The sequence below is a fragment of the Musca domestica genome, unplaced genomic scaffold (genome assembly GCF_030504385.1).
Source record: "Musca domestica strain aabys unplaced genomic scaffold, Musca_domestica.polishedcontigs.V.1.1 177, whole genome shotgun sequence".
Lineage (NCBI taxonomy): Eukaryota > Metazoa > Arthropoda > Insecta > Diptera > Muscidae > Musca > Musca domestica.
In genome coordinates, this window is record NW_026712235.1 from 813,899 (window position 1) to 828,597 (window position 14,699).

General features: G+C 35.6%; 2 protein-coding genes across 2 annotated transcripts; one reads left to right on the forward strand and one right to left on the reverse strand.

The window, feature by feature from the left end:
- Positions 1-5,591: 5,591 nt before the first annotated feature.
- LOC131801818 (leucine-rich repeat protein 1-like) lies at positions 5,592-7,581 on the forward strand. Its single transcript, XM_059120786.1, has 2 exons — positions 5,592-6,359; positions 6,668-7,581. The coding sequence occupies exons 1-2, from the start codon at positions 5,787-5,789 to the stop codon at positions 7,376-7,378; spliced, it is 1,284 nt and encodes a 427-aa protein (XP_058976769.1). The 5' UTR covers positions 5,592-5,786; the 3' UTR covers positions 7,379-7,581.
- Positions 7,582-8,967: 1,386 nt separating this feature from the next.
- On the reverse strand, positions 8,968-14,421 carry LOC131801812 (malectin-like). The gene is made up of 3 exons (XM_059120779.1): positions 14,318-14,421; positions 13,639-14,261; positions 8,968-10,249 (listed from the first exon to the last, which is right to left on the reverse strand). Exons 2-3 carry the CDS (start codon positions 14,047-14,049, stop codon positions 9,608-9,610), a joined length of 1,053 nt encoding a protein of 350 aa, XP_058976762.1. The 5' UTR covers positions 14,050-14,261; positions 14,318-14,421; the 3' UTR covers positions 8,968-9,607.
- Positions 14,422-14,699: the final 278 nt, after the last annotated feature.

Here is a 14,699-nt window from a genome sequence, read left to right on the forward strand (position 1 = left end):
CCAACCAGATAGAAAAGCAGGCCAACCGTCAGACGGAAACAGCTAGATCGAATTCAAATGTCCTGAAACGGTTTTGGTCCTAAAATACCAAAGGTCTTAAACCGTTATTTCGATGACTCACGTTTCAAATGATATATAATTTTTCCAGCAATTTTAAGACTATAACAAGTAAAAAAGCAGTAAGTTCAGCAGTTTGTAAACAAACAAAATTATCGTGTTTACTTGCCAAAGAGGTCAGCTGAAAATGTGCACCTTCGGTTGGTCAACAGAACTCAAGCGCCAGTTATGGTGATGGCGTTTGCCGCCATAACAGCCGATGGTCGCTCTTCGTGTGTATTAATCTGATGCGACCGTATTCTGAATGCCGAATAATACCGCGAAAATATTCTGGAGGGTGTATTAAAGCCTTGGGCACGCAAAAATTTTGGCCGTAGACCTTGGACATTCCAAGAGGACTAAGCACGCGCCATTCAAGAATGGTTACAAAATGAGGTTCATCGCTTCATTTTCAGCGCATAATGACCACCGAAAACTTCTGATACCAATCCATTGGACTATTGTGTCTGGAGTATTTTGGAAAGCAAGGTTGGCACTAAAAAATACCAAAGTGTCGATCACCTCAAGCAAGCGCTTCGCCGGGAATGGGCCAAAATACCGCAGAGCGACATTCTAAAATTTGATGCTAAAAAATTTAAAAATTATGGCTTTTGACTTTGTTGCAGTTTTTTTATTTTACCCTGTATACTTTGCTATGTCTAAAATATTATTTCTATGAGTTACAAACGGAATGACGAGCGGATAATATTATTTCAAAGAATATGGTTTAAAAAGTTCAAAGATTATCAGAGCATACACTTTTGAGTATATTTTTCCAGAAATAAAATCCCAGGATTCATGAATCCTGAATATCACATAACACCCCAATATACAATGAAACATCTCATTAATAACATACATAGTTACGTTTATGTGGTCATATCTGTAGTATTTTTTTCATCTCACTGACAACAATACGTCTGTATATGTAGAAGTCCTTTTGTGCCACTGTATGTGTGAGTGTGTGGTAGTACATTTAACTCGTACATCGGGATGTGTTTCTGACATATTTCCGCAAAAAGTCATAAATGTGGTCAAAAGACACACAGTAGAAAACCGGAAGTGACAAATATTCTGACATTATGAACTACTAAAAAGAAAAACATAAAGAGTTCACTCTGACCTTTTCTAGCGACAAATTTATGCATTAATGCTTGCAACAAAACTACATTAAAATATAATTTAAAAAAATTAAAGTTTAATTTTGACTGAAAAAAGTGACAGAACGTTTAATTATACAGAAATCATACAGACTCGAAATTTTTGGCGAAAATTAGGACGGCACCTAATCCTCGATAAAAAAAATAGCTGGCAAAAGAAAGTCATATTCATTAAAGACTGAATGCGAACAATTATTAAAAAATATTTAAATTTAGTAAATTTATACTAAAATTCCTAAAAACAACAGTGCCTCAGATCGTGCACACACTCCTTTAAACCTACTAAGTTCATGTGAGGGGACAGCAAACTAAAAGAAAAATATTCTCTTTTCCATTACTAGTTAAGTAACATCCCCCAAAAATGGATACTAAAATAGTGGTTTCGTTTAACCTGAACCCATTTCTAAACACAAAATTATGGTCCACTGGCATATTGACATTAAATAAATCTGGTAAAAAGTAACAAAACAAACATACTCCATATGCAAAAAGCTATTTATCCACATTTGGCCAGGCTAACCATGCTATACCCACATCCACTAGCAAGCCAAGTAAGTATTATTATAAAAACAATAAAAATAATCCCACATACTCCCCTCCTCACACACACACATTTAACGATAACAAAAAATAACCCCTCTTTATTGTAAGGATATTGGTAAAGAGCTTAAAGGGTTCAAAAACGAACTTGACAATTCTTTCATATCTTGATGTTTTTTCTGCACTTTTTTTGGCTGTCAATGTCATTGCTATGGGTAATAGCAAAATAAAAAACAAAAAATATCTGAATCAGACAGATGTAAAAAAGGGGATACAAACAAAAGATAAACATTTAAAATATTTACTTTGAGTTTCAGTTGTTGTTCCACCAATATTTGTTCATTTGTATTTAAAACTTAAAAGATTTTGTGGGTCAAAATCAACGACCATCTATAAAGCACACATTTTAAGTTAAATAAGGGGAACGGATTTTGAAAAAAAAAAAAACCATTATAAGTTTAACATACATTTATTTGTAGGAAAATTTATTTTGTTATTTAAAAATCCCAAAATCTGTTTAAGGCAAAGTATTGCGCACATCAAAAACAAATCTTGAAATGAAAGTTAAAAAACCAAATCAGGTTATTTAATAAAAACAAGTAAAATAGTATCAGTCGTTTTTCCGACACGCCCCGGCCTTGAGTTATGATTATTCAAACTGTTGACACTTTATGCGAGAGGTTCCGAAGCAGTTGACCAATTCGTATCTGACCTAAGACTGATATAAAATTTCCAACGTTGAATATTTTTCAGCCTTCCGACACCCCCAGCCTTGAGTTATGATTTTTCAAAGTGTTGACCCTTTATGCGGGAGTTTCCGAAGCAGTTGACCAATTTGTATCTTACCTAAGACTGATATAAATATTCCAACGTGGAATATTTCTCAGCCTTCCGACACCCCCAGCTTTGAGTTCTGATTATTCAAACTGTTGACCCTTTATCTCCCGCATACGAAGCAGTAGACCAATTCGTATCTGGCCTAAGACTGATATAACTATTTCAACGCGGCAGATTTAGACTATATCGACTACTTTCTATACTTTATATGAGATATGTGCAAATATTTGGAAAATATGGAAATATGCGTGAGTTTCCAGGTGTAACGGACCGAATTATTCCATTTTCATATTTCATACTTTTATATCCACTTTTATGCGAAATCATACGATCTGATATGAATATATAATTTCATATCAGATTTCTGGCCAAGAAAAATATTTAGATCGAATCGCAAACTTGTTTCGCAAGTTATGACAAATATAAGTATTGGAAATTGTGACCTCTTGTAGTACCAGAAGGGGTTCGCAGATATATATCATCTTCACAACAGATCTTGTGTTAGCTAAAATGTTTGTATGTGCGAAATTTGAAGAGAGTTGGATGCTTATTTCGCGTGGACCGTTTTGGTTATTCAAAACATTGACCCTTTGTGGGTGAGGTACCAGAAAGAATCTCTACCATCTTTATAAAAGATCTTATGTTGATGGAAATATTAAGATGTGCCAAGTCTGAATGGAATCGGACGTTAATTTCGTGTTTTATAAGCTTCGTGAAAATTCCAAATTTTGACCCTTAGGGGGGGAGGTACCAGAAGGAGTGCACCGATATATTCCATCTTCACACAAGACCTTGGGTTAATAAAAATATTGTGATGTGTGTAGTTTGACGTGAACCGAAAGGTTATTGGTTTTGGTTTTTTAAAACTCTAAACCTTTATGTGGGAGGTGCCAGAAGGTATGGTCGAATCTCTACCATCTTTATGACAGATCTGGTATTGAGGAAAATTTTGAAACGGGCCAAGTCTGAATGGAATCGGATGTTAATTTCGTGTTTTATGAGCTTCATGGATATTAAAAATTTTGACCCTTTGTGGAGGAGGTAACAGAAGGAGTGGACCGATATATTCCATATTCACACCAGACTTTAGGTTAATAAAAATATTGTGATGTGTGTAATTTGAAGACAATCGACAATTATTCAAAATGTTGACACATGACCTAGCACTGATGCAAATATTAGGATTTGCGAAATTGGAGCATAATCGAATTATTATTTCTCGTTTTGTAAATTATTTTCTTTGAAAATGTTGATATTTTGATCCGAACTCGATCTAAGTTTGAGAATAATATTACGATGTACCAAGTTTAGATAAAATCGGATACTCCCTTCGAGAGTTATCGTGCGCACCAGCCACCCTGAAAGACAGGGAGACTGACGGACGTAGCTAGATCGACTCCAAATGCCCTGAAACGGATTTGGTCCAAAGAGACCTAGGGTCTAAAACCGTTATTTCGATCAGGCACGTTTAGACCGTATCAAATGATATATACCCCTGTATACCTATGACTGAGGGTATAAAAAGAAGTTGAAGTTGACAACATTGGTATCTATCAGAAGGTCTTAACGACTACTTTGGTTTCATCGCTAACCTACCGAAAATTGTAGTTAATTACCGAAATTATAACCATTTTAATGTTGCCGACTTTTATCGGTTACTCAAAAATGAGAATTCCACTACAGGTCTTTTGCGTCACCATGTCGTTATTATCGAATTCCAACCCTTGATGCAGATAATGATCCGATTTTCATGTAGTAGAAAGAAGACCCATGAAACTTTCCAATTACCGATCATCAGTATGAGTTCCGGCAGCCCCGTACTACCACAACAAATACATTAGGCAAAGGCCCAAACACGGCAGATCGTGTCCTAAAACAGTGTTCGTAGCACTTGACCTAAGAAAGATACAAATGTGATTTGATATCATTTGTTCTTCCTGCCTGGATAGTTAATCTTATGCCGTAGGTGGAAATTTGATTTAACACAGACTGTTTTTCCATTTCAATTCTTGTCTCATTTAATTTCCTCAATGCGAGTGATATGAAAATATCCACGACTATTACACTACTTTTTAACATGGACTACAAAAGTGCCTGCACTGCTTTTGTTACAGCACATATTTTACTGAATGTTTTACCAGCTATCATGACCACACCAAATTTCTAAAACAACGATCGGAACACACCTTAACGATCCCAGTTCAGGAATCTTAGAGGACTATTCATTTCTTGACAGCGTGAAAGAGGTACTAGAGCAAATCCTTGAACAGGAAGGCCATCGAATTCACATATAGTACATATTGCATATATTTGTTGAAGTTGGAAGATAGAGTCAAAACACACAAGCTTCAAAACTATTTCAACTGCTGGAGGTTAAAGAATCTCTGTCTCAGAACTATATCCATATCATACGCATTTCATCAGTTGCCTTCATTTCTACATAAACTCTTATAGATAAGCACAAATTCGTAGTCACTTTCTTGGTTAAAAGCTACTAACAAAAAAATTCTGGTCAAAGAAAAGTCTACATCGACTTACCTGGATAATTTTCAACTTTCCTCGGCTATATAACAACACACTACGATTAAAACGCGCACTACACTCACAATTTCATCATGTTACACCATTATTTTTTACAATTTCACAATTTATTCTCTATTTCTCATAATTCACTTTAATTTCCTGGCAAACACGACAATTTTCACATTTCAACTGAGCAAAATTGTGCAAAATCAAACAAAATAACTGTTATTTGACAGTTTGAAAAGTGTAGCAACGTACAGTTAAAAGGGCATTGTAAATAAATTTTGGTAATTTTTCGATTTCGACATCCCTAATCCAGCGCCAAACATGTCCAATCGTTACTTTTGTTTTGATTCCCAATTTTTATTGGCCACTTTTCCCATTTATCAACATCCATTTTTTACGGCGTCATTTTTGCAAAAGGGCTTTGCAATTTCTGCAAAAAAAACATTGCAAACATTGCCCTCCTTTTTGAAACATCAAAACAAAGCTATTGTTTAAGAAATAAATTAAATATAAATAGTAAAGGCAATATAAAAACTTCCTTATTATAAATACTCACCTGTGTGAACAACTAAATGACAATAACGATTCCAACAAAGGACAAGGCAACAACGGACACTGAACGCTATGAAGATTCTCTGCGAGACCCAAGTGCAGAATCGTCTGACCCAGGCAAACAAGACGCCTCGCATGGTGAAAGCCACTCTGGCCGTGGGATTTCATACCACAGCCAAGGATCAAAATGGAGAGTGTAATAAAGATTTGGAAATTATACTATTCACACCACAAGATAAAAATGGTACCCGCTACAAAGTGAAGAATAACATTGAGAAAATGTTCACAAAGTTTTTGAAAGATGGAAAGGCCACAATTAGCTTTAAACAACCTGCTGAAAATCTAATGATAAAATGTGATCCCATACAATTGAAGGGATTTCTACAGACCCTTAAGCTGGGCCTTGAGGGTAAGGATTCGATAAATTTGCGAATGAATATTGCCTCGGCAACTGCAATTCCACAAAAATCACAGCCACAAACAAAAATGAATATAACAAATCGTGGAGATTATCCAACAAAGGGCTTTCCAAGGACTCTGAAGTCGTTGACCATAACCGGCATCAAATTGTGCAAGGTCACCTATGATATGTGTTCGCTGCGGAATTTGACAACTTTGAATTTGAGCTTTAATACCATTGAGAAGGTAAAATGGGAAAAATGTTTACAATTTAACTTGTTATGATTTCTAGAAGAATGTGTGGCTTTCCATAATTGTTCCTGCGATCATGGATATTGTGATCAATACTCTCTTACATTTTCCGTTTAAAGAGTTGGCAATAATAGCCAAATTTGGTCTTCCTTTTAGTTCTTTTAGAAATGATGTTTCAATATTTAGAAACCCGGTCAGAAAATCAACCCATATAATAGCTCTGCCCAATCGACTCTTAATTTTCTATGTCGAACTAATTTTTAGTTAAACTAAAGAATTTTTTTCTTTTTTCCATATTTCAGATACCAAATGAACTGGGACGCCTGGCGCTGGTTGAATTGAATTTGAGTAACAACAATTTGGGTGATAAAAATGATTGGCAATGGTTAAAGGGTAAAACCATACAGAGCTCATTAAGGGATCTTGACATGTCTGCCAACAAATTGGAATACTTCCCACCACCCCTGATCAAATATGAAAAACTAGTCACCTTAAAACTCAACAATAATCAACTGACCTGTTTACCACAAGCCATACGACGTATGCGAGGTTTGCGATTTGTCCACTTGTCCATAAATAAATTGGAATCATTGCCGGCGGCATTTAATAACATTCCCCTGGAAATGTTAGATGTTTGGGGTAATAATTTCCAACAGCTAAAAGAATACGATTTGGATACCAAATCGTCAACATCTTCGTCATCATCCGTCTCTGGTGTACAAAATTTATTCACTTGCTCACCATTATGGCTACAAGCCGCACGAGCGGTTTGCCAACATAAATTGTCTTATTCATCTGCCACATTACCTTGGATATTGGTCGATATCCTATCGGAAGCGCCCAAATGTGCCTGTGGCAAACTTTGTTATGGTGATACCGTTCTGGAGCGGGCAGCCATGGCCACATTTGAAAATGTCAAGAATTTAGTATTTAGTCGAGATCGTCTAATATATGCTGATATTGTTTTATGTGGTTCCCAGTGTGCTGGCCGTAAGCAGATATTGGCAACATAGTGTTGGCCCTTGGCGTTCGTGGGCCAAGCTTTAGACTATTTAAGAATTTGATCATAATCTGCACTGTTTCACATAGTTTAAGTTCTCACTCATTATCACCCTTGTCATTAGCGTTATTATTACTTATCTATTATAATTTTTTTGTTTCGTTGTCCCATTGTGTTTCTTTCTGCCCATAGGATACTGGATATTCCCAAATAACATTTTTTTATAAATAAAAAAAGGAATGAATAAATAAATGCAAGAGTTAAACATGATGTGATTTTTAAAGGGTGATGAAAATTTTCAAAATGGAGTCTATGAAAAGATTTACAGATCTTCTACGGGAAGATGAAATTTCTTCTATGAGAATTCCTAGAGATCTTTTATGGAAAGATACATAGATCTTATATATGGAAAGATCTACAAATCTTCTATGAGAAGATCTACAGGTCTTCTATGAGAAAATCTACAGATCTTTTATGAGAAGACCTAAAGGTCTTCTATGAAAAGACCTACAGATGTTCTACGAGTATACCTACGGGTCTTCTACGAGAAGATCTACAGATTTTCTATGCGAAGATCTACAGATCTTCTATGCGAAGATCTACAGATCTTCTATGCGAAGATCTACAGATCTTCTATGCGAAGATCTACAGATCTTCTATGAGAAGACCTACAGGCCTTCTAAGAGAAGATCTACAGATCTTCTATGAGAAGACCTACAGGCCTTCTATGAGAAGATCTACAGATCTTCTATGAGAAGACCTACAGGCCTTCTATGAGAAGATCTACAGATCTTCTATGAGAAGATCTACAGATCTTCCATGAAAAGATCTACAGATCATCTATGAGAAGATCTACAGATCATCTATGAGAAAATCTACAGATCATCTATGAGAAGATCTACAGATCTTCTATGAAATCTACTGATCATCTATGAGAAGATTTACCGATCTTCTATGAGATCTACAGATCTTCTATGAGAAGACCTACAGGCCTTCTAAGAGAAGATCTACAGATCTTCTACTCTAACATCTACAGACATACTATGAGAAGATCTACAGATCTTCTATGAGAGGATCTACAGATCTTCTACGCGAACATCTACAGACATACTATGAGAAGAACTACAGTCCATCTATGAGAAGGTCTTCTATAAGAAGACCTTCTATGAGAAGACCTCCAGGTCTTCTATGAGAAGACCTCCAGGTCTTTTATGAGAAGACCTCCATGTCTTCTATGAGAAGACCTCCATGTCTTCTATGAGAAGACCTCCAGGTCTTCTATGAGAAGACCCCCAGGTCTTCTATGAGAAGACCTCCAGATCTTCTATGAGAAGACCTCCAGGTCTTTTATGAGAAGACCTACAGGTCTTCTATGAGAAGACCTCCAAGTCTTCTATGAGAAGACCTCCAAGTCTTCTATGAGAAGACCTCCAAGTCTTCTATGAGAAGACCTCCAAGTCTTCTATGAGAAGGCTTACAGGTCTTCTATGAGAGATGTTCTGCGAAAGGATCCATAGATCTTTAAATCATCATTTCTCCTATGAAAGTTCAAGCTGAGTTCAATATCCATTCAAATAAAGTTTCCCCCTCAAACAACTCACATTTTTTTGCCATTACTAAGTCAACATTTTTATTTTTATGATTCATTTTTTTTTGTCAATTTGTTTAGCTAAATTTAAATAAACATTACTTATATTTTCGATTTTTATAAATTCTCAGCATAATTTGTTGATAAATATTTTATATACGTATATATAATTAGAATCATGTCATGTACTAGGTTTCATTAAGCGCAAACCAAGGAACGAAATTAAAGTGCTTCTAAAACAAAGTGCTTCAATTCAAAATATGTTTTTGCAATACATACAAACATACAACCAAAATTTAACTTAAATCAAGGAACTTAATTCTCAGTAACAGTACAAAAAATAAACTCAAAATAAAAAAATATATATATCTCTATATGCATACATACATACACATGTGTGTAATAAATGCTATAAGTACTTTTGTTTCGAAAAAGGATAAAAAAAATTGCAGATCATTGTGAACACAAACAGGAAATAAACAAATAAATTACAAATACCAAAATCATAAAAAAACACAGCTCTATTTTCTTTCTTCCACAAATAAAAAATAAAAATTTTATAACTTTGCCGGAACAACTAGGGGATTATGAAAACGGCACATTGGCAATGCAGGGAATCCAAGTGAGTTTTGCATAAATGCTATCCACAAGTGCTCATAACTTGCAGAGGCAGAACAACAAAGGTATAAAACATCCTATGGCCACAATAACTGGCATCATTATCGTAGAATCTTCCGAGGCATAGGGATCGGGATGACGTGGTCCACTTGTTTTTTTATTTCTACGTTCTCTTTCTAAATCATCCAAGTCATCATGGCCAGCCTCATTGTCATACTGACTATCAACATCTTCATCATCGTCAATAATATTGTCTTCATCGTCCACCTCCTCATCGGCATCCATAAGATCCTCCTCCACATCATCTTCCATTACTTTCTTTGTATTCGTTTTTAATTTTCGATTTGATGAATGTCCGTTGATATCATGTTTCTTCTCCTCAAATTGGTCGTCTGTATTAAAGCCTTCGCTTTGCATGGCCGGCAATCGAGGTATTCTCTCCACATCGCCTTTGAACAGAGCAAATGCATTGATTTTGGGATTATCATAGGCACCCTTAATAAACTCCAAACGTATCACATTGTTGCGTATATCGGAAACTTCATCCTTGTAGTGTAGTTTGCCACGTGACACCGTAAAGAAGATGTACTCATCATGTGCCGTACCACGACCAACTTGTGCAAAGATATCCAAATTTGAAACAATTTCATGTTGGCGATTCAGGACAACATCGAAAACCTTTAAAGGAAAGACAGCACAAAGATTAGAATTTAAATTGTGGGAAAAAAATGTTAAAATAAATTAATAGTTTTTTTTCAGGGATTTTAAATGGATATTCAAATTCAAGGGGCACAACAAAAAAGGGGCTAACACAAAAAAAAATAAGTTTTAGATTTCTGTTCCGGAAAAACAGATTTTTACCCTTAAGAAGACTTCTACAATAACAAATTCTATTACAACAATAGAGGAGGTACAACTTATCTACCACGCCACAAGCAACATCTCCCCCAACGTTGCCCCTTTCCTATTAAATTTAACCTAAACAAGTAAAATAGTATCAGTCGGTTTTGACGACAGATGAATACCCCCAGCTTTGAGACCGTTGACCGATTATAAGGGAGGTTCCAAATATTTAGCCAATATTGACAATTTCGTATCTGACCTAAGACTTACATAAATATTACAACATGCCAGATTCGGACTATATTGATTACTTCCTATACTTTATATGAGATATGTGCAAATTTTTGGAAAATATGGAATTATGCGTGAAGAACAGATATAGCGGACCGAAGTATTCCATTTTCATACTTCATCTAATACAGATAAAAATGTAGGTATGTGCAAAATTTGAAGGAAATCGAAAATTTATATCCAATTTAATGCGTAATCATAAATTCCAATAAATTACATATTCATTTCAGATTTCTGGTTAAGAGAAATATTTAGATATAGCAATTTGTAAAGAATCACCGAATTGTTTCGCAAGTTATGACAGATATAAGAATTGGAAATTGTGACCCTTGGTGGGTAAGGTACCAGAAGGCTTTGGCAGGTATATATCCTCTTCACAACTGATCTTGCGTTAGCAAATATATTTGGATGTGTAAAATTTTAAGAGAGTTGGATGCTTATTACGCTTTTTTTGTTTTTAAAAATCTTGAACGCTTTGTGGGGGAGGTGCCAGAATAAATGGTCCGATCTCTACCATCATTATAACAGATCTCGTGTTGATGAAAATATTGTATGATGGAATTAATGACTGAATGAAATCGGAAATTAATTTCGCGTTTAATGAGCTTCATATATATTCAAAATGTTGACCCTTTGTGGGGAAGGTACCACAAGGAGTGGACCGATATGTTCCACCTTCACACCAGACTTTGGGTTAATAAGAATATTGTGATGTGTGTAATTTGAAGAGAACCGGATGCTTATTTTGAATTTTATGATCGTTTTGGTTATTGAAAACTTTGAACCTTTGTGGGGGAAGTACCAGAAGGAAGGGTCCGATCTCAACCATCTTTATAACAGATCTTGTGTTTATGGAAATATTGAGATGTGCCAAGTCTGAAATCGAAAGTTAGCTTCGTATTTTATGTGCTCCATGGATATTCAAAATTTTGACCCTTTGTGTGGGAGGTATCAGAAGGAGTGGACCGATTTATTCCAACTTTACACCAGACCATGGGTTAATAAAAATATTGTGATGTGTGTAATTTGAAGACAATCGGACACTTACTATAATTATTCAAAATTTTGACCCTTTGTGGGTCGGTACTTGATCGAGTGGAGCGATATTGTCCATTTTCGCACCTGACCTAGCACTGATGCAAATATCAGGATTTGAGAAGTTGGGACAAAATCGTATTATCCTTTCTCTTTCTGTGAAGTAAATTATTTTCTTTGAAAATATTGATATTTTGTGGGGGAGGTGCCAGAAGCATTTGACCGAGAAGTTTGACAATAATATTAAGATGTACGAAGTTTGGATCAAATCGGATTCTCCCTTCAAGAGATATCGTGTGCACCAGCCAGCCAGACAGTTGACGTCGGTATATCAACTCCAAATGTCCTGAAACGGATTTGGTCCAAAAAGATCTAGGGTCTAAAATCGTTATTTCGATAAGGCACGTTTTGGCCGTATCAAATGATATATGCCCTCTTGTGATGATGTAAATATTGAGATGTACCAAGTCTGAATGACATCGGAGATTAAATTCGCGTTTCATGAACTTCATGGATATTCAAAAATTTTAAACTTTGTGGCGGAGGTACCAGGAGGAGTGGTACCTCCATATGGCTGAGGGTATAAAAATGATTTATGCACATCTGTAGGTCACTTCAACAAACCAGTTTGTGACTCTCTCTGGGAGGATAAAGAAGAAAAAGAAACGATCGAACATTTGCTTCAGCCTTGATGTAATATCAAAAAATCCACGATCTTATCCTTGGGGAATTTACGTAGATGGACAAAAAGAAAAAGGGAATGCTAGCTCAAGAGCATTCGATACTGGAATGAAAAATAAATTGGACCTATTGGAAAAACCTTTGCTTAATCACTTTATAATTTTCCCATCTCTGGGAATGATGTGGCTATGTGCCTACACAGTGAAGACCTCATAAAGATGATGAATCTAGAATTTTTAAGGTCAATTGTAATTCCTTGAAATATATTCGTTAATTAGTCTAAATCGACTACGTGTCATATACATAACGAACCCTTTCAGATAACCTCTAGTTTGACGTTATTAGTTTCTCAGACATTACAACGCTTTCAACAGAAAATGGCCAACATTTGTCTTTCGTTTGGTGTAGCACCTATTTAGCGGCGCCTACAGATGTTCTGTTTTTTTAAGTTTCCAAAAACAATTTTCAAACCGAATGGTTGAAACGTTTGGCATTGCGATTTTTCAAGGGATAAATACTTGCTTTAGGAACATTTTGTGGGTCTTGTTTCATGCTTGATTCAGTCGATTCAATTTGACAACTGTCCTACTGTCTTCTTAGCGGGATTCGAAAACGACTAGTCCCTAGTCTCCACCTGTATTCTGCATTAAAAGCATCTAAAATACTACGATTTCGTAGGTGGAGGAAGAAGGTTTATCTTTCTTTCTTTTTCTATGTAACAACTCCTTATAAGTGGGTGTGTTGAAACATAATTGATACTAAAATACTATTTCTGATTAATCTGCTTTACAAATAGCACAACCACAACAATAACATACTGATGTTGGTAAAAGGAAGCGCTCATATGTTGTTTGTTTTAATTAGATAATGGGGGGAGGAGGATAAAATTACTAAAATATGTCCTTTTGACTTTGACCTTTTGAAAATCAATACCTGCACATATATGTTTGGCCAATGATGAGACAACAAATGGATATGCATGTTCTAACAACAAATGTTAATAAGTTACCAGTTACAGGGAAAATATATTGTCTCGTTGGTCATTTTGAATTGCAATTAATTGACATAAAAGTATTTCTATTTTCTTATGTCGGCCCACTATTTCATTGCAACAATTGATAACAACGCTATCACTCTAATTCACCATAATTCCCTTGGGACGATAAAAATATCCATATCAATTAAAAATACCAAAAAAATTAAAACATTCCACTCACCTTCTTATTCGGCTCATTGAAATATACTTCGCAAAATTTCAATAGCAATGCATAATTCCCGTCACCTTCCAAAGGTAAATCATAGCCAAAGGTCGACGTATGATAACGTTCCGTGCGATACAGCACCTCATCCTGTTGCGGAACACGTCCAATTATCAGCAAATGGTTGCCATAATCGGAGGCAGTGCCCACATTCAAGGGATCAGCCTCATAGAGTATGCCATACTTATCAGTGTGATCATAGCCACCGGCATTAATGGCATAAATGACCTGTAAATCGTTGTTGGCAGCTGCCCGAACACCTGAGTACAAACTACTGCAGCTTATCAGTAAAACACTGGCAACGTAGACTAGCAATTGAAAAGAATTTCTTCTTGATATTGATGAGGTCGATGATGTGGCAAGATTCATGGCTAATTAGTTTATAATTAAATATTTTCCTACTTTTTTCCAAAACACCTATAAGCTGCCCTTATTTCCTTGTTGTTGTTGTTTCTGTTCTGTTGTGAGTATTCGCCGTCGTTGGCTAGCAGGCTGTCAATTGGCTATTTTTAACCAATCGGCAAATGGAGGGTACGTGTCCTAGTATACTTGGCTTGTTCTAATTTGTCTATCTCGGCTATCTGGAATATAAATGGGATTTTAATTGACGAACTTTAGTTGTTTATGGTCCACTGACTTTTATTTCAGCAAATGTTGATATTTTTTTTAATTTTTCAGTTTATTCGACGGACGACAACATTATAGAAACACGACAACATTATAGAAACACTAACAACAACATAAAATACACAGAAGAATGGTACCCGGTATTCTCCGGGTATTCACCATACAACACCAAATCTTCAAACTCTTTTTTATTCTTTTTTGACCTTTTTCACGCACAATCTCAGCAATCACACATACATATTTGTTCTACATATTTTTTCATACAGTTTTATACGAAATACATTTAAAATGATTTAACAATTTACCAAACTGAAACCAGAACTGAAGTAACGAACAAAGGACACAGTGATACGGCAACACTGAAACGAAAGGCAGCACAGAAAGAAATATGA